Raw genomic sequence first — 21,963 nt, 5'->3', positions numbered from 1 at the left:
CATCCAAGTATAGAAAGAATAAAGGAAAAGGATGAAAAAAGTACAGGGGAGTCTAGCTGACTTAGTTGGTTAAGCGTCCAACTCTTGATCTCAGCATCATGAGTTCAAATCCCACATTGCACAGGCGTGGAGCCTACTTATTGTAAGTAGTTCTTGGGGCACCTGGGTGGCTCAGTTGGTTGAGCATCTGACTCTTGATTTCGGCTCAGGTCATGATCCCAGGGTCATGGGATCAAATATCGCCTTGGGATATTTGTGCTGAGTGTGGAGCCTGCTTAAGACTTCCTCTCTCCCTCTGCCCCTCTCTCCTGCTTGCATTCTCTCTCTAAAGTTAAAAAAAATGTATGTAATTCTTTATCTTTCTTATTATCTGTCTCTTCCAAATAAAGCAGGAATTTTTATCAGTTTTGTTCACTGAAATATCTCTAACAACTACTAGAGTGCCTGGCACATAGAAGCCCTCAATAAACATTTGTTGAATAAATTAATACATAGCCCCAAGGTACACAAAGCAACAACTGATAGAATAATAATGAATAAATTGAAAGCAGAGTAAGGAATAACAGATAAATCTACAAGTCTATAATTTATAATTGTATCAGAAGACAAATCAGTAAGGATACAAAAGATTTGAACAGTAAGGTCAACAATCATGACCTGAAAGACATACAGAAAACACTGTACCTAACAATAGGTGCACGTTCTTTTCAGGCACAAAGAAACACTCAGAGAATTGGACATACTCTGGAACATTCAACAAGTCTCAACAAACTTAAAGGACTCACATGGTACAACCACCTAATCGTCTATGTAATTATGAGATATATACGATAATCAGGGAAACTTGAAGATACTGAATATTTAAAAAAAATTTTTTTTTACATTTATTTATTTTTGAGAGACAGAGTGAGACAGAGCATGAATGGGGGAGGGGCAGAGAGAGAAAGAGAGAGAAGGAAACACAGAATCCGAAGCAGGCTCCAGGCTCTGAGCAAGTGTTCAGCACAGCCTGATGTGGGGCTGGAACCCATGAACTGTGAGATCATGGCCTGAGCTGAAGTCGGACACTTAACCAACTGAGCCACCCAGGCGCCCTGAAGATACTGAATATTTGATAATAATGAATTACTGTTAATTCTTTAGTGTGATATGGTGTGTAGTTATGGTTTTAAAAGAGTTTTAACCTTTTTTTAGGGACAAATACAGAAATATTTATTGATGAAATGATATCTATAATTTATTTCCAAGTAGTCTAGGAGCAGAGGTACTAGTTGAGGGAGGTGGGCAGAAAATAGATGAAATGAGACTGACCATATTTGTTGAAACTAGATGATCACAGGGGAGTCACTGTACAATTATCTCTGATATTATATGTTTTTAGCTTTCCAAAATAAAAGTTTTGCAAAAAAAAAAAAAAGAAAAAGAAAAAAAGAAAAGTTTTGCAAAGACGATTTTAAATATATAAAACCTGTACCCAGCAATTATACTTTTAAGATATATTTATGCATGAACATGAGTATAATGTAATAATCTTTTGTAATAACAAAAAAGTGGAGGGAAAACTATTTACTCAGACCATTTATGATAACAAAATGATGCAACATTCATACAATGGAATATTATGCAGATGTAAAAACAAAGAATAAAGCTCTAGATGAACGGCCACTGAAAGATCTTTAAGAATTATTGTCAAGATATAGAAAAACAAGGTGCAGTATGTGTGCGTTTAATATACTACATATTGTGTGTAAAAAAAGAGAGAACAAGAAATAAGCTTCTCCAGTCCTAATTGCTTGTGAACCCCAGAGAGAGGCTGGAAGCACCCACAAAGCACTAAGAACAAGATGACCCATGTGGGTGGGAAGCCACCATGGGAACAGAGCAGGTGGGAGAGAAGTTTGGGAGGGAGAATTTCATTGTGCACCTTTCTATATTTTCTGGGTTGTGAATCCATAAGAAAGCATTATCCACTTGAAATTTAGATAAAGAAATTTATTTTTTTAATTTTTAAAAAAGTATTTATTTTGGAGAGAGAGAGAGAGAGAGAGTGTGTGTGTGTGTGTGTGTGTGTGTGTGTGTGTAAGCAGAACAACAGAGAGGGAGACACAGAATCCTAAACAGGCTCCAGGTTCTGAGCTGTCAGCATAAAGCTCAATGCAGGGCTCAAACCCACAAACCGTGAGATCATGACCTGAGCCAAAGTCGGACGCTCAACTGACTGAGCCACCCATAAAAGCAGCCATAAAAACTAGTGAGAAATACCTAAAGCCGTACTTGGAGGGAAATTTATAAGAAACATTTATTTAAAAAAGGAAAAGCTGAAAATGAAGGAGGTAAGCATTCATTTCAAGAAGTTAAAAATAGAAAGGTAAAATAAACTCAAGAAAGCAGAAGGAAGCGGGCACCTGGGTGGCTCAGTTGATTAAGTTTCCGAATTCAGCTCAGGTCATCATCTCATGGTTCATGAGTTTGACCCTCTCATCAGGCTCTCTGCCTGCTTTGGATCCTCTGTTTCCCTCTCTCTCTGCCCCTCTACCACTCTGCCCTACCCCTACTCATTCTCGTTTGCTCGCTCTCTTGAAAATAAACATTTAAAAATGGGGGGTGGCGCCTGGGTGGCTCAGTCAGTTAAGCATCTGACTTTTGATTTCAGCTCAGGTCATGATCTCATTGTCAGCTTGAGCTCCTCACTGGGCTCTGCACTGACAGCGTGGAGCCTACTTGGGATTCTCTCTCTCTCTCTCTCTCTCTCTCTCTCTCCCCTTCCCCAACTCATGCTCTGTCACAAATAAATAAAATTTTTAAAAAGTTAAAACTAAAAAAAATTTTTAAAAAGCAGAAGGAAGGAAAATAAAGAGCGGAAATTAATAAAATAGAAAACAAATACAATACAGAATCTCAACAGAGCCAAAATGGTTGGTTCTCTGGAAGAGGGTTACAACTGACCAAACTCTGGTGAGACTGACCAATAACCAAAGAGGCGAAAATTCCCTGAGTAATGAACAGAAAAACTACTCACAGATGCCTCAGAGATTAAAAAAAATAATACAAGGATATCATCAACACTTCAAGACAATAAATATGAAAAATCAGATAAAACAGACAAATTCCTAAAAAATACAACTTACTAAAACTGACCCTGCTAACAATAGAAAACTTTGAATATTCCAAAAAGTACCAAAGAAAATCAAGTTGAAACTCTTCCCACAACAAATACATAGACAAACATGATTTATAGGTGAATTCTAACAAACACTCAAGGAGTAAAACATCGTAATCTTAAACATTCTTCAGTGTATAAAAAAGTGAAAACATTCTGAACTCACTTTTTGAGGGGAGCATAACCGTGTTACCAAAACATGATAATGACAGTACTAGAAGGAAAAACTACAGGTCAGTATCTCTCAAGAGATATATGCAAGAGTCCTTTATTTATTTATTTTTTTTTTATTTTTTTTTTTAATGTTTTTTATTTATTTCTAGGAGAGAGAAAGACAGCGTGAGCAGGGGAGGGTAAGAGAGAGAGGGAGACACAGACTCTGAAACAGGCTCCAGGCTCTGAGCTGGCAGTCAGCACAGAGCCCGACGTGGGGCTCGAACCCACGAACCGCGAGATCATGACCTAAGCGAAAGTCGGACGCTTAACCGACTAAGCCACCCAGGCGCCCCACAAGAGTCCTTTAAAAACTAGCAAACTGAATCCAGCTGGATCTAGAAAGGATAGTCAAGGATAATACATATGATGAAAGTGGTTCATTTCAGGAATGCAAAATTGGTTTAACATTAAAAATCAATACATGGTTTAATTTCAAATGAAAGTTTGGCTTAATATTAGGATATCAATTAAGCATATTAGTTTAAATAAGTTTCATATTAAATTAATACTTGAAAAAATGATCAGTTCTTGGGAATCAGTAAAAAGCAAATTAAATTCATAATGAGATACCATTATACATGCAATAAAATCAAGAAACATTTGGAAGTCTGGTGACATATATTGTCCAGGATATGGAATGTTGGGAAGTCATATTGCAAGAAGAGAAATGGGAACACTTTGGAAAATATTCTGCAGTGCCAGATAAGGTAGAACAGGAGCTGCCTTCCATATCCTATGACCCAACAATGGTACACCCGGGCAAACTTCTTCAAGAAAGTCTTGCACTTTATATTAAGAGGTACTTAAAAGAATGTTGCATAGAGCAGCAGTTTTCCATATTAGCAGAAAACTAGAAACAACGCAAACATCCACAAAAGGTAACATGGATGAACAGGGGATGAAGAACTACACGAAGGAATACGACACAGGCATGTGAGTAAGTACATGCAGCCACCACCACGGACAGGGATGAATCTCACACACGCAGTACTGGGCAAAAGAAACAGATCCCAGATTTCCTTGTATGCACTCTGCATGCTTTCATACAATATGACGCCATTTGTATAAAGTTCAGAAAAAGGCTGAATTAAATGAGGTACATGCACAGATGGCAAAACTCTAGAGAAAAGCACAGGAATCATTCTCATCAGGTAAGGACAGCTGTTAGCTCTGTGGTACAGGGAGAGAGGGGGATGTAGGGTGTGGAGGCACAGAGGCATTTTTAAGGTACTATCTGCATCCTTCTGTAACCTAAGGTGATTAGATGGGTGTTTCCTTTCTTATTCCTTATATAATACACGCATGTTTTATACCATTTTATGTATTATGGTATATATTTCAGAGTATTTTTTTATGTGATTAGAAAAAAAGATGGCCAGAACATTAAGCTACAAGAGGAATATAAGAGGAATAATTTACCACGAAGACATCACAACTCTAAATTGACATTTCTCTAACACAGCCTCAAAATAGATGAAGGGAAAATTAACAAAATTGCCAAATCCACCATTACAGAGAAAATTTTAATACACCCCTTTCAATAATAACTGGCCACCTAGACCAAAAAAAAAAAAAAAGTAGATAACTTGACTCATTCAATTAGAGTCTTCAAATAAATAGAGAAAACACATGCTATCAAGCACACCCACAACATTGTTTCAAGTTCACCCTAGAGAAAGTCTTGATCAGCAAAACAAATCACTGATGCAATGGCTTAAAATTAGAACTCAATAGCCATCATGTAAAAACAAAACTATGGGCGCCTGGGTGGATCAGTATGTTGAACGATTGACTCTTGATTATGGTTCAGGTGATGATCTCATGGTTTCGGATTGAGCCACGCATCTTGGGCTCTGGGTTGAACTGACAGCGTGGAGCCTGCTTGGGATTCTCTCTCTCTGCCCCTCCCCCACTTGCTCTCTAAATAAGTAAGTAAATATATAAATAAATAAACTTAAAAAATAACAAAAATAAAACACATTTGTTTAGAAATATAATAAGCGTAAATCTAAAATAAGTCCTCAAGCAGAGCACAAATAACAATGAAAATGGAAATGCTGGATATCAAAACTTGAAGGATGCAACACGCATGGAGTTAAATGGACAGCTTTACCCATGCATGATCAGGAAAGGAGAGTCCGTGAAGCATCCCACAATTCCTATTCCGGGCAACGGGATAATCTATTATACAAAGAGTTCTTATAAGTTTAGAAGAAAAAGATCAACAATCGATTAGGGAAATAACCAAAGAATTCAGATGGTTGAAAGAAAAGAGTAAAGGCTGAAGGAAATGCCTCTTAAATATGATTAAGATTACATACCTTTTCCCAACACAAATGCAAGTTAAAACTATACTAAGAAATCACTGTTGGGGCGCCTGGGTGGCTTAGTCGGTTAAGCGTCCGACTTTCGCTTAGGTCATGATCTCGCGGTTCGTGGGTTTGAGCCCCACGTCGGGCTCTGTGCTGACTGCCAGCTCAGAGCCTGGAGCCTGTTTCAGTCTGTGACTCCCTCTCTCTCTCTGACCCTCCCCTGCTCACGCTGTCTCTCTCTCTCTCTCTCCTAGAAATAAATTTAAAAAAAAAAAATCACTGTTTATCTGAGGCCTGTCTAGGATTGGCCCAAATCTGAAAGTTTAAAAATACATTGGGTTGGCATAGCTGCAGGGGAACTGGCACTCTCCTACATTGCTGGAGGGAGAGTAATTTACCTAAGTAGGGTAACTTGGCAGTACATATAAAAATTCCACCAATCTACTTCTAGGAATATAACCTACATATTCTCTGTGGGTACAAGATTATTCACGGTAGTACTTTTGTGTTAATAAGAGTTAAAACAACCTAAATGTCCATCAATAGGGAACTGTTTAGCCAAATGATAGCACAGTGTATAAAAGAATAGCAACTATAAAAAAGAACAATAGGGGGATGGGCAGAGGGGGCAGGGGGTCAAAAATACACACTTACAGTTATAAAAGAAGTCATGAGGATGTATAACATGGTGATTGCAGTTAACAATACCATATTACATGGTTGCCAAGAGAGTAGATTCTATAAGTTCTCATCACAAGGGGAAAAAAATTTTAACTATATGTTGACAGATGTTAACTAGACTTATTGTGGTGATAATTTTGTAATATATACAAATATTGAAACATATTGTGCGCCTGAAAATAATATAATGTTATATGTCAAGTATACCTCAGTAAAAAGATAGACAAACAAAAATAAAAATAAAAAAACAAGGAAAGAAGGGAGGGAGGAAGGGAAGATAGGAGGAAGGAAGGAAAGGAAGAAGGGGGAAGGGAGGAAAGAAAAGGAAATTATTTATGTATGTATTTGGAAAGAGCTCAAAGATAAATGTTTGTATGTGCAGCAAAAAAAAAAAAAAAAAATCTCTGAGTCAGGGAACCTGGCTGGCTTTGTCAGTAGAGCATGTGTCTCTTGGAGCTGAGTTTGAGCCCCACGTTGAAGGTAGAGTTTACTTAAAAAAAAAAAAAAAAAAAAAAATCTCAGGACGCTTGGGTGACTCAGTCGGTTAAGTGACTGACTTCAGCTCAGGTCATGATCTTGTGGTTAGTGAGTTCGAGCCCCATGTTGGCATCTGTGCTCACAGCTCAGAGCCTGGAACCTGCTTCGGATCTTGTGTTTCCCTCTCTGCCCCTGCCTGCTTGCACTCTGAAAAATAAATAATCATTTAAAATTTTTAAAAAAATAAGAAAATTATAAACCAACTCACTTATGAAAATAGCTGTAAAATCAATTAAAATATTAGGGAACTAAATATATCACTATATTAAGAATATTTCAAGGGGTGCCCGGCTAGCTCAGTAGGCAGAGCATCTGACTCTTGATCTCAGCTCAGGTCTTGAATCCAGGATCATGAGTTCAAGCCCCACACTGGCCTAAGCACTGGGAGTGAAGCCTACTTTTAAAAAATAAACAAGTAAAATTTTTTTAAAAAGGCAAAAAGAAAACTTTAATGACCATGGATTATTCCAGAAATGCAAGGGTAAAAAAACTTAGAAAATGAATTAGTTGAATTCAAATAAAGATGAAAACTCATATGACCATCTCAATAGATATACAAAAACATGGGTTAAAATTTCACACCCACCCGTGATGAAAATATTACACAAACTAGGAATAAAATGGATCTTCATTCATCTGATAAAAGGCATCTACAAAAAGCCTGCAGGAAAATAGCATGTTCATAGTTAACCTCAGTAGTACTCCCTTTAACATCAAGCCAAAGATGCCCACCATCACCCCTTGAATTGCACTGCAGGTATTAAGGAAAATGACATATATAAGGGTTAGAAAGGAGGAAATCAGAGTGTGTCGATGTGCAGATGACATAATTATTCACATAGAAAATCCATGAGAACCTGCAAGCTATTATAATGTAACTTTTAAAAGATGCCATTTACAGCTGGAAGACCTAAATGTAAGACAGGAAGCCATCAAAATCCTCAAGCAGAAAGCAGGCAAAAACCTCTTTGACCTCAGCCGCAGCAACTTCATATTCAACACGTCTCTGGAGGCAAGGGAAACAAAAGCAATCATGAACTACTCGGACCTCATCAAAATAAAAACCTTCTGCGCAGTGACGGAAACAATCAGCAAATCTAAAGGCAACCAACGGAATGGGAGAAGATATTTGCAAATGACCTATCAGATAAAGGATTAGTATCCAAAATCTGTAAAGAATTTATCAACCTCAACACCCAAAAACAAATAATCCAGTGAAGAAATGGACAAAAGACATTAATAGACACTTCTCCAAAGAAAACATCAAATGGCTAACAGAAACATGCAAAGGTACTCAACATCACTCATCATCAGAGAAATACAAATCAGAACCACAATGAGATACCATCTCACACCCATCAGAATGGCTGAAATGAACAACTCAGGCAACAACAGATGTTGGCGAGGATGCAGAGAAAGAGGATCTCTTCTGCACTGCTGGTGGGAATGCAATCTGGTGCAGCCACTCTGGAAAACAGTATGGAGATTCCTCAAAAAATTAAAACTAGAACTACCCTACAAGCCAGCAATTGCACTACTAGGTATTTATCCAAGGGATACAGGTGTGCTGTTTCGAAGGAGCACATGCACCCCAATGTTTGTAGCAGCACTAACAACAATAGCCAAAGTATGGAAAGAGCCCAAATGTCCATGGACAGATGAATGGATAAAGAAGATGTGGTATATGTATACAATGGAGTATTACTCAGCAATTTAAAAAAAAATGAAATCTTGCCATTTGCAACTACATGGATGGAACTGGACAGTATTATGCTAAGCAAAGTTAGTCAATCAGAGAAAGACAAATATCATATGACTTCACTCATATGAGGAATTTAAGATACAAAACAGATGAACATAAGAGAAGGGAAGCAAAAAGAATATAAAAACAGAGAGGGGAACAAAATATAAAAGACTCTTAAATATGGAGAACAAACAGAGGGTTGCTGGAGGGGTTGTGGGAGGGGGGATGGGCTAAATGGGTAAGGGGCATTAAAGAATCTACTCCTGAAATCATTGTTGCACCATATGCTAACTTGGATGTAAATTAAACAATAAGTAGGTAAACAAACAAATAAAAGATGCCATTTACAATAGCATCAAAAACCATAAGGTACCTGTAGACTAGAAACATCTACTTACACACCCAAGTCACAAATAAAAAGCTACAATGTATCTAGATTAACCTCAAATGAGACATATAAGAGCTTTCACAGAGAAAATTAAAATCTTAGTTTGGTACAAGGCAATAAGTAAATAGAAGTAAATAGTAGGTTCATTGTGAATGAAAAGTCAACATCATAAACTATCAATTCTCTACAAATTAATATAAAATTCAAATGTAATTCTCATTAAAATCCCCAAAAGAGGTTTTTTTTTTCACAGAACTTATCCAATAATAGCTTAGACAGTTTTGAAGAACAAAGAAAAATGCATATTATCAGATACCATGACTTCTAAAAAGCTATAGTATGTAAAACAATGTGGTCTTGGGACAGGAATAGAGAGACAATTGAAACAAAAGAGAAGCCAAAAAGAACATGCACATATATATGGCAACTTGATAAATGCCTGATGTGGCACTACAAATCAATAGTAGTGGGCTGCTCAATAAATGATGCAGGGATAGCCAGTTATTCAGATGAAAAGTAGCTATAGGTAGGTTCTGAGCTTACACATGACATATTAAATTGTTTATTAAATTAAAGCCTAGGGGCGCCTGGGTGGCTCAGTTGGTTAAGCATCCGACTTTGGCTCAGGTCACAACCTCACGATTTGTGAGTTCGATCCCCCTGTCGGGCTCTGTGCTGACAGCTCAGAGCCTGGAGCCTACTTCAGATTCTGGATCTCCCCCTCTTTCTGCCCCTCCCCTGCTCATGCTCTGTCTTTCTCTGACTCTCAATAATAAATAAACATTAAAATTTAAATTAAAGTCTAACATATGAGAAGAAAACTTCTATAATTTGAAAAATATAATGAATAGAAGAGGATTTAATAAAAGACATAAAATGTACAAACTATAAAGAAAAAAGATTGAAATTTTTAATCATATTGGAATTTTTAAAATTTTAAATTAAAAGTACATTTGAGATACTATGAACAAAAGAAAAAGGCAAGCTATAGATAGAGTAGAGGAGATTCAGGAATTAAATCTGGAATATATAAAGAATGCCTTCCTAACTCATTCTGTGAGGCCAGCATTACCCGGATACCAAACCCAGACAAAGATATTACAAAACTACAGACCCCTTGTGATCACAAGATCACAAGATCCCTTGTGAATACAAATGCAAAATTTCTCAACAAAATACTAGCAAACCAAATTCAGAAGCATACTGAGAGCATCATGCATCATGATTTCTATAAGATTTATTCCAGGAATGCAAAGATGGCTCAATACACAAAAATCAATCTGGACACTAAAATACACCACATTAAATGAATGAAGAAAAAAGCCACATGATCATCTCAATTGTGAACAAAGAATTTGAGAGTCAATACCCTTTCCTGATAAAAATCACTTGATAAACTAGGAATAGAAGAGAATGTCAACATGATAAAGGCCATATATGAAAACCCCAGAGCTGATAGCATACTTAATGGTGAAAGACTGAAAACTTTTCCATGAGTAATAGGAACAAGGTAAGGATACCCACTTTATGTCACTTCTATTTAACATAGTACCAGAAGATCTAACCAGAGCAATTAGGCAAGAAAAAGAAATAAAGGGCTCCAAATTGGAAAGGAAGAAGTAAAATCATCTCCCTTCACAAGTGACCTGATATTACACACAGAAAATCCAAAAGAATCCCGCTCCCCCACATGACACACACACAAAAACCCTATTACAGGTAATAAATGAATTCAGCAAAGTTTCAGGATATAAAAATCAACATGCAAATATCAGTTGTATTTCTGTATACTTGGAATAAACAAGCCAAAAAGGCAATTTCTTAAATATTTATTTGTTTTGAGAGAGAGAACGAGAGAGCGAGCATATGCATGGGGGAGGGGTAGAGAAAGAGGGAGAATTCCAAGCAGGCTCCATGGGCATAGTGCCTGATGTGGAACTCAATCTCACAATTGTGAGATCATGACCTGAGCCAAAATCAAGAGTCTGACACTTAACCAACTGAGCTACCCAGGTGCCTCTAAAAAGGCGATTTAAAAATTTTTTTCACTTACAATAGCATCAAAAAATAAACTAGGATAAATGTATCCAAGGAGGTGAAAGACTTACACATGGAAAACTACAAAATTACAAATTACAGAAATTATAGAAGACACAAATAAACAGAAAGACAGCCCATGTTCGTGGATTGGGAAATGTAGTATGAAGATGGTAGTATTCTACATAGTGATCTACATATTCACTGTAATCCCTGTCAAAATAACAATGGCTGTTTTTATAGTCAGAGAAAAACCCATCTTATAATTCATATGGAATTTCAAGGAATCTCATATACCCAGAACAATCTTAAAAAGAAAAAGAACAAAGTTGGAGAACTCAACACTTCCTAATTTCAAAACTTACTACAAAACAACAGTAATCAAAACAGTATAGTACTTGCATAAAGATAGACATACAGACCAGTGGAATAGAATAGAGCTCAGAAATAAACCCTAATATATTTGCTCATTTGATTTTCAACAAGGGTACTGAGACCATCCAAAGGGACAAGGATAGTATTGTCAACAAATGTTGCTAGAAAAACTGGATATTTCATGCAAACAAATGAAGTTGGATCCTCACCTTACTTTGTATACAAAAATAAATTCAAAACTATAAAACTCTTAGAAGGAAACATAGGTAAAAATCATCATGACCTTGGAATAGGCAATGATTTCTTACGTATGAGGCCAAAATCACAGGCAATAAAAGAAAAAATAGGTAAATTAGATTTTATCAGAATTAAAAACTTTAATGCATCAAAAAACACTACTTAGAAAGTGAAAAAGCAGGGGGTGCCTTGCTGGTCCAGTTGGTATAGCATGTGATTCTTGATCTCAGGGTCATGAGTTCAAGCACCACGTTAGGCATGGAGCCTACTTTAAAAAAAGAGAGGGGTGCCTGGGTGGCTCAGTTGGTTAAGCATCAGACTTTGGCTCAGGTTCACGAGCTTGAGCCTCACGTCAGGCTCTGTGTTGACAGCTCAGAGCCTGGAGCCTGCTTCAGATTCTGTGTCTCCCTCTCTCTCTCTGCCCCTCCCCTGCTCATGCTCTATCTCTCTCTTTCTCAAAAATAAATTTGAAAAAAAAGAGAGAGAGAGTGAAAAAGCAACCCATAGAATGGGAGATCATATATATGTATGTATGTATATATATATATATATACATATACATACACACATATATTTGTAAATCATATATCTGATAAGTGATTAATATCCAGAATATATAAAGAACTCCCACAACTCAACAACAATAAAAACCAAATAATCCCAATTAAAAAATGGGTAAAGGATTTAAACAGACATTTCTCCAAAGAACATATACAAATGGACAATACGTACATGAAAAGATACTCAATATCATTAGTCATTAGGAAAATGAAAATAAAAACCACAGTGAGATACCACTGCATACCCATTAGGATGGTTATTATAAAAAATAGTAATAAGTACTGGAGAGGGTGGAGCACCTGGGTGTCTCAGTCAAACTCTTTTTTAAAAAATGTTTAATGTTTACTTATATTTGGAGGGGGGGCAGAGAGAGAGGGTGACACAGAATCTGAAGCACGCTACAGGCCCTTGGTTCTCAGCACAAAGCCTAATGTAGGGCTTGAACCCATGCACTGTGAGATCATGACCTGAGCCGAGGTCAGACACTTAACCGACTGAGCCACCCAGATGCCCCAAGTATCCAACTCTTTTTTTTTTTTAATGTTTTTATTTATTTCTGAGAGAGAAAGAGAGAGAGAGAGACAGCTTGAGCAGGGGAGGGTCAGAGAGAGAAGGAGATACAGAATCTGAAGCAGGCTCCAGGCTCTGAGCTAGCGGTCAGCACAAAGCCCGACAGGGGGCTCGAACTCACGAACCGTGAGATCATGACCTGAGCCGAAGTTGGATGCTTAACTGACTGAGCCACCCAGGCGTCCCCCAAGTGTCCAACCCTTGATCTCTGCTCAGGTCATGAACTCACAGTTGTGAGATTGAGCACCACCAGAAAAAAGAAAAAAGACATTGAGAGGCACCTGGATGGCTCAGGTGATTGAATGTCCAGCTTTTGATTTTGTCTCAGGTCATGATCTCATGGTTCATGGGATCAAGCCCTGCATCAGGCTCCATGCTGACAGTGGAGAGCCTGCTAGATATTCATTCATTCATTCATTCATTCATTCATTCATTCTCATTCTCTCTCTCTGACTCTCTCCCTCAAAATAAACAAACATTAAAAAGGAAAAGAAAAAAATGGGCAATGCACCAAAATCACCAATAAAATATGCTTCTGGGTATTTCCCTCAAAGAAACTCTGGCACATTCACAATGAGACCTACATCGTAGCACTGTGTATAAAAGCATTAGAGTGGAAATCCAGCTTTTCCTCAGCAGAGGAATAGTAAGTAAACAATGAAACACACAGCCATTAAAATCATTGAACTAGATCTCCATGTCATGCCACAGAATGGCAAACAATGATTAGTGGAAGAGCAAGTTGATATCACTAATGTATAATTTTAAAACAGAAAACAATATATGTTGTCTATGATATGTGTGTGACTAATAAAAGTACAAAGCAAGCATGAAGATGGTTGGGGTTGTTTCTGGAGAGGAGGGGAGAGAAGAAATGAGAGGGTGGGCTTTAACTATATCATTAACATTTTATTCCTTTCTGATGCAAATATGGCAAAATGTTAACAGCTGTTTCACTTGGCAGTGGATTTATGGGTCTCTAGGACATTATTTTTATAAGTCTGGAATGTTTCACAATTAGAAATTAAAAAGTAAAAAATCTTAGATCTCTGTGAAATCTCACTTAATATAAGAATTGAGATAGGGATCCAAATTTGTTTAACTCCAGGTGGCTAACCATTCCCAAACCCTATGGAAACTGCACTTTTACCAAACACCATGACACTGCTCCTACCCAGGAGGCATTGGGAAGGTAGGACTTCACTATGCTTGCCCAGGAGGCAGGGGGCGGGGGAGTGTGGTTTACTCAATCATGAAGGCAACAAACTTGGGTGGTCCACCAGGATCTAAGAACTAAAATATGTGGGGTGCCTGGCTGGCTCAGTCAGTTGAGCGTTGGGCTCTTTTTTTTTTTTTTTTTTTTTTTTCTGTCAGAGAGAGAGACAGCGTGAACAGGGGAGGGTCAGAGAGAGAGGGAGACACAGAATCTGAAGACAGGCTCCAAGCTCTGAGCTTGCTGTCAGCACAGAGCCCCAGGCGGGGCTTGAACCCACGAACTGCGAGATCATGACCTGAGCCGAAGCCGGAAGCTTAACCAACTGAGCCACCCAGGTGCCCCAAGAAATGAGTGTTGGGCTTTTAATTTCAGCTCAGGTCATAATCTCACAGTTCGTGGGTTCCAGTCCCGCGTCAGGCTTGGAGCTGACAGTGAGGAACCTGCTTGGGAGTCTCTCTCTCTCCCTCTGTCTGCCCCTCCTTCACTGACGTGTGCTCTTTCTCTCTAAGTAATTTTTTAAAAATATATAAAAACCAAAAAATGGCAAATAGCCAGACAGGAACTTCAACTTTCTGCTACTAATACCTCCAGACTCCCCACCAAATATACCACCCTTCATTCCCAGTTACAACCCTAGATCTCCCCTCCTCAGGGTGACTGTTCTCCCGTGTTCCGTATCCCAGCCCTGCCCATTCTCTTCCCCTTCTTCTGTAATTCAATCTCTCCTTTTCTATCAGGTCCACCCAACAGCATTTACACTCGCTCCCATTTTCAAACACGAAACAACATGGGGCGCCTGGGTGGCTCAGGCAGTTGTGCGACCGACTTCAGCTCGGGTCATGATCTCATGGTTCATGGGTTCGACCCTGCGTTGGGCTTTGTGCTGACAGCTCAGAGCCTGGAGCCTGCTTCCAATTCTATGTTTTCCTCTCTCTGCCCCTCCCCTGCTTGTGTGCTGTCTCTCTCTCTCTCTCTCTCTCTCTCAAAAATGCATAAACAGTAAAAAAATTTTTTTAATAAAAAAAATAATAAAACACGAAACAACAACAAAGTACCACCCTCCCCAACCCCATAACCCCTCCAACTAGTAGTGCTCGCCATTTCCCTCCCCTTCTTATCCAGACTTCTTCCAAGGTTTCTTCACCTCCTCTTCACCACCCAACTGAAACTGTGCTGTAGCAAAGATCACCAATGACCTCTGTCATTAAGTCCAACCAAAGGACTGGTCAGGGGAGACTGGGACTAGAGGACTTAGAAATTTTTATCTGGTTCCCATGCCTACTGCCTGAATTCCTATTCCTTGTGCATGCTTTTCTTTTATTAATATTTCCCATAACCACCTACAAGCAGTTTTTAATCCTCCTCTTCTCTGAAGGTTCAAATGCAACAGATGCCCTGGGTCAGCCCCTTCTTGAAATAGGTCACTGTAGTCTCCTTTCTGGACCCTTCTTGGCAAAGCCGCTTTCTGCCCATGCTTTCAATGATGGCTTCCTCAACATTCTGTTTCACCTTTTCCACTACATACTGTTTCTTTGGGGGGGATTTTACCCAGACCTTGACTCCAATTGTAGCCAAGATGTTGATGATTCCCAGCCCTCTGGGTTCAATTCAGATCTCTCTCCTGAGCTCCAAACCCACAGATCCATCAGCCTCCTCAGAAATCTCTACTTGGATTTGGTGGCCTGAAACCACCAAAATCATTTTCCTTCACCAAACCTATTCTTTCTACTATACCTAACTTAATAACAAGAACCACCATCTATCCAGGCTCCATCCAGAAACCTACGAACCTTACTCTATTGATTCTGTCCTCTAAATCTCCCTCCAGAGTCACATTTCTTCATCCCTGGGCCACTTTCTTTTCTCACCCGGATCACTGCGGCCACTTTCTAACTGGCCTCCCCATCATTTGCTACACTCCAGCCAGAGTGAGCTTTCAAAACCCAAACTGAATATGTCATCACCCTCCTTAAAATATTTCATTGGCTTCTCCCTTATTTCTCAGACTGTCCAAACTCAACACAGCTACAGAGCTTCATGACCTGCACACTGTCCCCTAACGATGCCTGGCCTCACCTCCCACACTCCCTTCCCACAATTCTCTCCAGTCACTGCAAATAGCTATCAACAGCCCCTTGTCTCCAGGCCCATGGCACTTACTGAACCTTCCGCCTGGAATGCCCTCTTCCCTCTCCTCTACAGCTGCTGGACTAGCTCCTTATCCTTCAACTGTCAGTTCCAAAGTCACATTCTCCAGGAAGCCTCCCTTCAGCTAGAGTTGGCTTTTATTGTGTCCATCCCCCTACCCCCCGCCCATGATATGTAGTTCACCTGTCAGACTTTATCCTGCTTGCTCTGGCTGTTTATTTAATGTTTTTCTCCTGAGAGCAGGACTAGGTCTCTCAGTCACCACTTCATCCCTAGTTTCTATTACAGGGCTTGGTGCAGGGCATATGTTCAATAGATAAGAGGAAAATGCAGTCTTTGCCCCCAGTTCTTGGCCTTACTCAAGCCGCAAATAACAAAAATAGTTAGAATATAATAAAGTAAGTGCTATAACCGATTATATGTGTGTGTAGATGCTTGTGGGTTGCTATGGTCTGAATGCCTGTGTCCCTATAAAGGTCTTATGTTGAAATCCTATGCCCAACGTGATGATATTAGGAAGTGAGGGTTTTAGGAGGGAACCTTTGTGAATGGGATTATAAAAGAGGTTCCCCATGCTTCAGATTCTATATCTCCCCCTCTCTCTGACCCTCCCCTGCTCATGCTGTTTCTCTCTCTCAGAAATAAATAAAACATGGGGTGCCTGGGTGCCTTAGTCGGTTAAGCGTCCGACTTTCGCTTAGGTCATGATCTCGCGGTTCGTGGGTTCGAGCCCCGCATCGGGCTCTGTGCTGACTGCCAGCTTGGAGCCTGGAGCATATTTCAGAGTCTGTGACTCCCTCTCTCTCTGACCCTCCCCTGCTCACGCTGTCTCTCTCTCTCTCCTAGAAATAAAAAATTAAAAAAAAAAAAAAGAAAAAAGAAATAAATAAAACATTTAAAAAAATTTAAAAGAGGCTCCCAGAGCTCCCTAGCCCCTTCCACCACGTGAGGATAAACAAGAAGTCTATAACCTGGGCCACACTAGCACTCTGATCTCTGACTTCCAGGCTCCAGAAGTGTAAGGAAAAAATTTCTGTTTAGAAGCCATTCAGCCTGTGGTATCTTGTCCTAGCAGCCCAGATAGACTAAGCCATGGATATATGTGGACATGGATATGTGGATGTGAAACGCTGAAGAAACCTAACCAACCTTCTGGCTTAGCCAAGAAAGTTCACATAAAATAGATGACATTTGAGCTGACTTTTCATTCATTCCATTCATTCAACAAATAATTTCTGGGCACTTACTTGGTGCCAGGCACTCTTTCAGGCACCAAGGATACAGCAGAAAATAAGGCAAACAAAAACAAGAAGAAGAAAAGAAAAAGAAGAAGAAGAAAGAAAATAAGACATTGTCCCTGCCTTCCCGGAACTTATTCTAGTTGGGGTAGACAGAGACATTAAGTTAAAACAAATAAGATAATTTCGGGAAATGGCACATGCTTTAGAAGAATATAAGACACTGTAGCTGTTTACCAGGATGGCAGCAGAAGGCTGCGTGTGTTCTGTGTGCCAACAGTAGGGCTAACCCGTGGAGGTGTCACAGGGATATATAACGCTTATAACGTGAATGACAGGTGGAGCCAACCGCTCAGAGATCTGGAGGAAGACGGCTTGCAGCAGAGGCAACAAGGAGACCCACTGATTCAAAGAAAGAACAGAAAGAAGACCAGTGGGGCAGAAACACAATGAGTGTGTGTTTCTCCAGCCCAGACCTCACCCCTGAACTCCAGAATCCCAGAGCCAATGACCAACTGGACATCACCACTGGAGGTCTACAGTCATTCTGACTTTCGTATGTCTAACAGCAGCCTAGCTTCCCCTCCAAACCCGTCCCTTCCCATTCTGGTAAATGACAGCTACATTGGTGCAGTCGCTTGAGCTAAAAACCCCCCGAGTCATACTTGACTCCAGCCCACGTCCAATCCATCAACAAGTCTTGGTGGGTCCAGCTTCAAAGTATATCCAGAACCCGAGGGCTTCCCATCACCTCCCCAGGCACCGAAGTCGGTGGTGAGGTATTTGGATCTTAGCCTTTGTGCAAGGCAGGATCACTGAAGGTTTTCCAGGACGGGACGGAGAAGTGACACTTTCCGTAGTGGCATGTTGAGGTCAGTGCACACCGGTTCACAAGAGTCAACCGGGAAATTTTCAGGAATGTTGCAAGATGGCTGACATCGCAGTGACAGCACAAATTTGGCCATGGTAGGAATGCTACACCACAGGCACTGGCANCCAGTGCACAACTGCATATGCAAATCTGTGTTACAGAAAGATCATTCTTGTGTCATTGGGTGTGTGAGTCTTGTCTCTACAGGTGTTTATGTTTGCGAATACACGTTAGAACCACCTGAAGAACCTTTCCCACCATGTATCTGCCTGCTTGCCTGAATTCAGTTGGGGGCCACTAGATCAGGAACACCTGGAAAGAGGCTGTTGGCAATGAGGCGGGTGAGAGAGGAAGGCACTGAGCATAGGAAAGAAGAGAGTGGTCAGCAAAATCTAGAAATAGAACGAATAGGCTTTGTCATTTACTCTGACAGAACTAGATTCCTTTCCTTCACACCGTTACTCAGTTTGTAGTCACAGACCCATTTCTGTGATTCTTTATTCACATGTCTTCCTGTCTAGACTGTACATCCCCTGAGGGCAGGGGCTGCGTGCTCGCCCACTGCTGTAGCCCAGAGCAATGCCTACACCTGTTCAGCCTCACTGATGAGTCGTTAAATGAAGAAAGGAAGACAAAGTGAAGGAGAAGGAAGAGTCAGTAATGATGCTCAGAAGAAGAAACAAGGAAAAAAGAATACGTGTGGCTAGGTGCTCAGAGGGGAGGGGTTGGGAACGGTTGACTCGAGGTGCCTGGGACTATGCAGGCAGTGGCATCCAGCTACCAGCTGAAAATAGGACTCTGAAACCTAAGAGTCTGGGGTCTGGAAGAGACCTTCCTGAGCATAATACGCAACCCTGCCCTCTTCAGCACTGTCCGAATGGCACTGAAGGAGTGTCAACTTCGCTCTCTTGAGACTCACCCGAACCTCGGCCTCCCGTGGCCTCCCATTGAGGTCGCACTTGGACCCGTTGCCATAGGTCTGGCTGTGGTAGCGTTTCAGACGATGCTGCTTGGAGGCCTGCGGAGGGCATCAAGAGGGAGGGTGGGGGCAGAAGAAAGACAGCAAAGAGGAAGAATGGCACTTTGTCCTAACGGCCACCAAGCCCCAAGCAACGTGTCAGCTAAGCCTGACCCTCCCCTTCTCATCAGGGCTCTTAGTCTACAGCCAGGACCCCTTTCTCTCCCAACCCCAAACTCCTGCCACCTTGGCTGTCTCATCATCCCAGTCGAAGGCCGATTGGTAGTAGCCGAGATAGAGGACTTCACCTTTGATCTCTGAATCTACAAGAGAAACCACAGTGAAGCACCGTTACTCTCTTGTAGGAGGACTAAAAGGGAAGGGGACTGGGGAGGCAGGTCACCTTCCATGAAGTGTTGCTGAGGGCTTAGGGGAAATGTAGGCGTGAGTCACCTTCCATGTGGTACTGCTGGATGTGGCGTCCATAACAGAATTCATACGTCCACCAGTCCTTGGTCTGACAATAAAAAAATAAAAATAATAAATGAACAATCAAGGGGATAGAGTGCAGATGTCTCTGCTTGGAACCTGAATCTCTCCCAGCTACAAGACACATAACCTCTCATCTACATCTCATCCCCTCTGCTTCCATACTCAATTCTCCAGATTCTCAGTGAGGAAGAAGGGCTACTTTCCTTCTGTGACTGGGAGAAACGCCTCAAAAGTATGTTTTCCACCTGTGGTCTCTCCACTCTTCCTTTTTTATTTTATTTTTTATTTTTTTTTTAAATATTTTTATTTATTTCTAGGAGAGAGAGACAGCGTGAGCAGGGGAGGGTCAGAGAGAGAGAGGGAGACACAGACTCCGAAATAGGCTCCAGGCTCTGAGCTGGCAGTCAGCACAGAGCCCGACGCGGGGCTTGAACCCACGAACCGCGAGATCATGACCCAAGCGAAAGTCGGACGCTTAACCGACTAAGCCACCCAGGCGCCCCTCCACTCTTCCTTTTTTAAAACTCCTTCTTTGCCTTCCATAAAGATAAGAAATCATGGTATCCTTGAAATATTCAGACCAGGGAAATATAGACTATTCAAATATTAATTGAACTTCTACAACATCCTTGTGCTATTCTAGCCTCTGTGAACAAGATAAATTCTCTGACATCATGGACTCACATTCCAGTGCTGGGACTCAGACTGAAAAAAATAAATAAGTAAACTGATGATTCAGTTAAATAAGATGATTTCAGATCAGCAAAAATGCCATGATGAAAATAAAATAGGACACCGGCAGGGAGTGACAGGGGCGGGGGTGACTTTACCAGGAAGGCTTCTCTAGGAGAATGCCCCTCCTACCCTACACTGACCCTCTTCAGGCACCTCAATCTTGGCTTAACCATTACTCTGAGGTCCTCTACCCTAAGCCTCCTCTACACTCAGCAAGATGTCATCTGTGGTTGCAGGATTCTTTGCTTCTGTACATATGTCTACTCCTCCAGTGGCCTTCTTAACCCTCATAGGTCCTCTCAATCCCTCCCCATTCATGGGCACTCTGGTTCCCAGATAGATAGCTAGTTCCCAAGCCCTCATTCCATTCTTCCCAGCCCCTTTCACCTTCAACAAGCAAGGAGCATCTCTCATTGGGCTCAAGAGCTCAGGGATCCCGGGCCCTCGGTAAGCAGGTGCCTCCTCCTCCCTTTCACGCTGGAAGTGAATAGCTCCAGCTGGCAGGCGACATTCATAGCGCTGTTTGTACTTAGAGGAGACAATCACCACGTCCGAAGCTTGGCTCTGGGAAAGAAGGAAGGGTCGGGGGGCAGGGAGGCAAAGAGAGGCTGGGATCAGAGAGAACAAGGAGATCCCTCTTTGGAGCCTGGGGAAGAGCCCAGTCAAGTCAGAATGAGCCACAAGTCCTCCAGCTGTGTTTGGCGGGTGAGGGGAGCGAGCGCTCCCACTTCTCTACCGGGCGGAGTCTGGGTGCTTCGATCAGGAACTGAAGCTGACAGCAGGAAGCCCCACCCCTCCCAGTCCCTAGCCCCAGGGGAATGGGTCTTAGTCTACGGTCCTTAGGAGTCGTCGTAAAACCCCTAGCTACTCTTCCCGATTCCTCTTAGGTGCCCCATGCAGACTCCACAGCCGCCCTTACTCCTCTAGCTTTCCCTCCTTCCCCTTGCCCCAGATCCTCGCCCCTCCACGCCTCCACACCTGCCCTCCCATGACCGGCAACGGCAGGATCTCGATCCCATAACGCATCTCACTCAGTTCCTCTAGATTCAAGCTTCCGACACCGCCGGTCAGAGTTGCGGGTAACAGGAGCCCCAGAAGCAGCAGCCTCAACACACTGGACAGCAGCGTTTCCGCCGCCATCTTTCGTTCACCTTCTTACCCGGAGCAGCTCCTTCCGCCCTAAACCTGGCAGCAGCCTCACCCCCGCCCAAGAACGCTGCAAGGTCTCATTGGCTGAGTGTTCTGTCCCTCTTACTTACCCTATTTCCATTTGTAAACGTGGCTCCAAAACCCTCGGGGAGGTGGATCTCAATGATAAGCAAAACCACTCACTGCTCATGATTGGTCAGAGAAGCCAACCAATCATCCACGAGATGAGGCACCCCTCCCACCCCCTCGCGCTCGCTCTGGGTTCCAGAGAAGTGAGAGCTAAAGCTGTGGCCCTTTGAAGCAATCTTTCTTCTTCCACCTGTCATGCTTTCTCATTT

The 21,963-nt window shown here is 41.4% G+C and overlaps 1 protein-coding gene across 4 annotated transcripts in view; it reads right to left on the bottom strand.

The window, feature by feature from the left end:
- The window catches only part of OS9 (OS9 endoplasmic reticulum lectin), a 33,466-nt gene extending 11,824 nt beyond the window's left edge, over positions 1-21,642 (bottom strand). For all 4 annotated transcript variants that reach the window (XM_077757590.1, XM_077757593.1, XM_077757592.1 and 1 more), the window contains exons 1-5: positions 21,455-21,642; positions 20,864-21,040; positions 19,703-19,766; positions 19,496-19,572; positions 19,211-19,309 (exon numbers count right to left, since the gene is read on the bottom strand). In XM_077757590.1, coding sequence (XP_077613716.1) covers positions 19,211-19,309; positions 19,496-19,572; positions 19,703-19,766; positions 20,864-21,040; positions 21,455-21,616 — 579 coding nt within the window. In that variant the 5' untranslated portion in view covers positions 21,617-21,642. The remainder of the gene's footprint in view (positions 1-19,210; positions 19,310-19,495; positions 19,573-19,702; positions 19,767-20,863; positions 21,041-21,454) is intronic.
- Positions 21,643-21,963: the final 321 nt, after the last annotated feature.

Source organism: Crocuta crocuta, unplaced genomic scaffold, assembly GCF_008692635.1.
Source record: "Crocuta crocuta isolate KB4526 unplaced genomic scaffold, BGI_CrCroc_1.0 scaffold549, whole genome shotgun sequence".
In the NCBI taxonomy this organism is placed as follows: Eukaryota; Metazoa; Chordata; class Mammalia; order Carnivora; family Hyaenidae; genus Crocuta; species Crocuta crocuta.
This window is presented reverse-complemented; position numbering and strand designations above follow the sequence as displayed.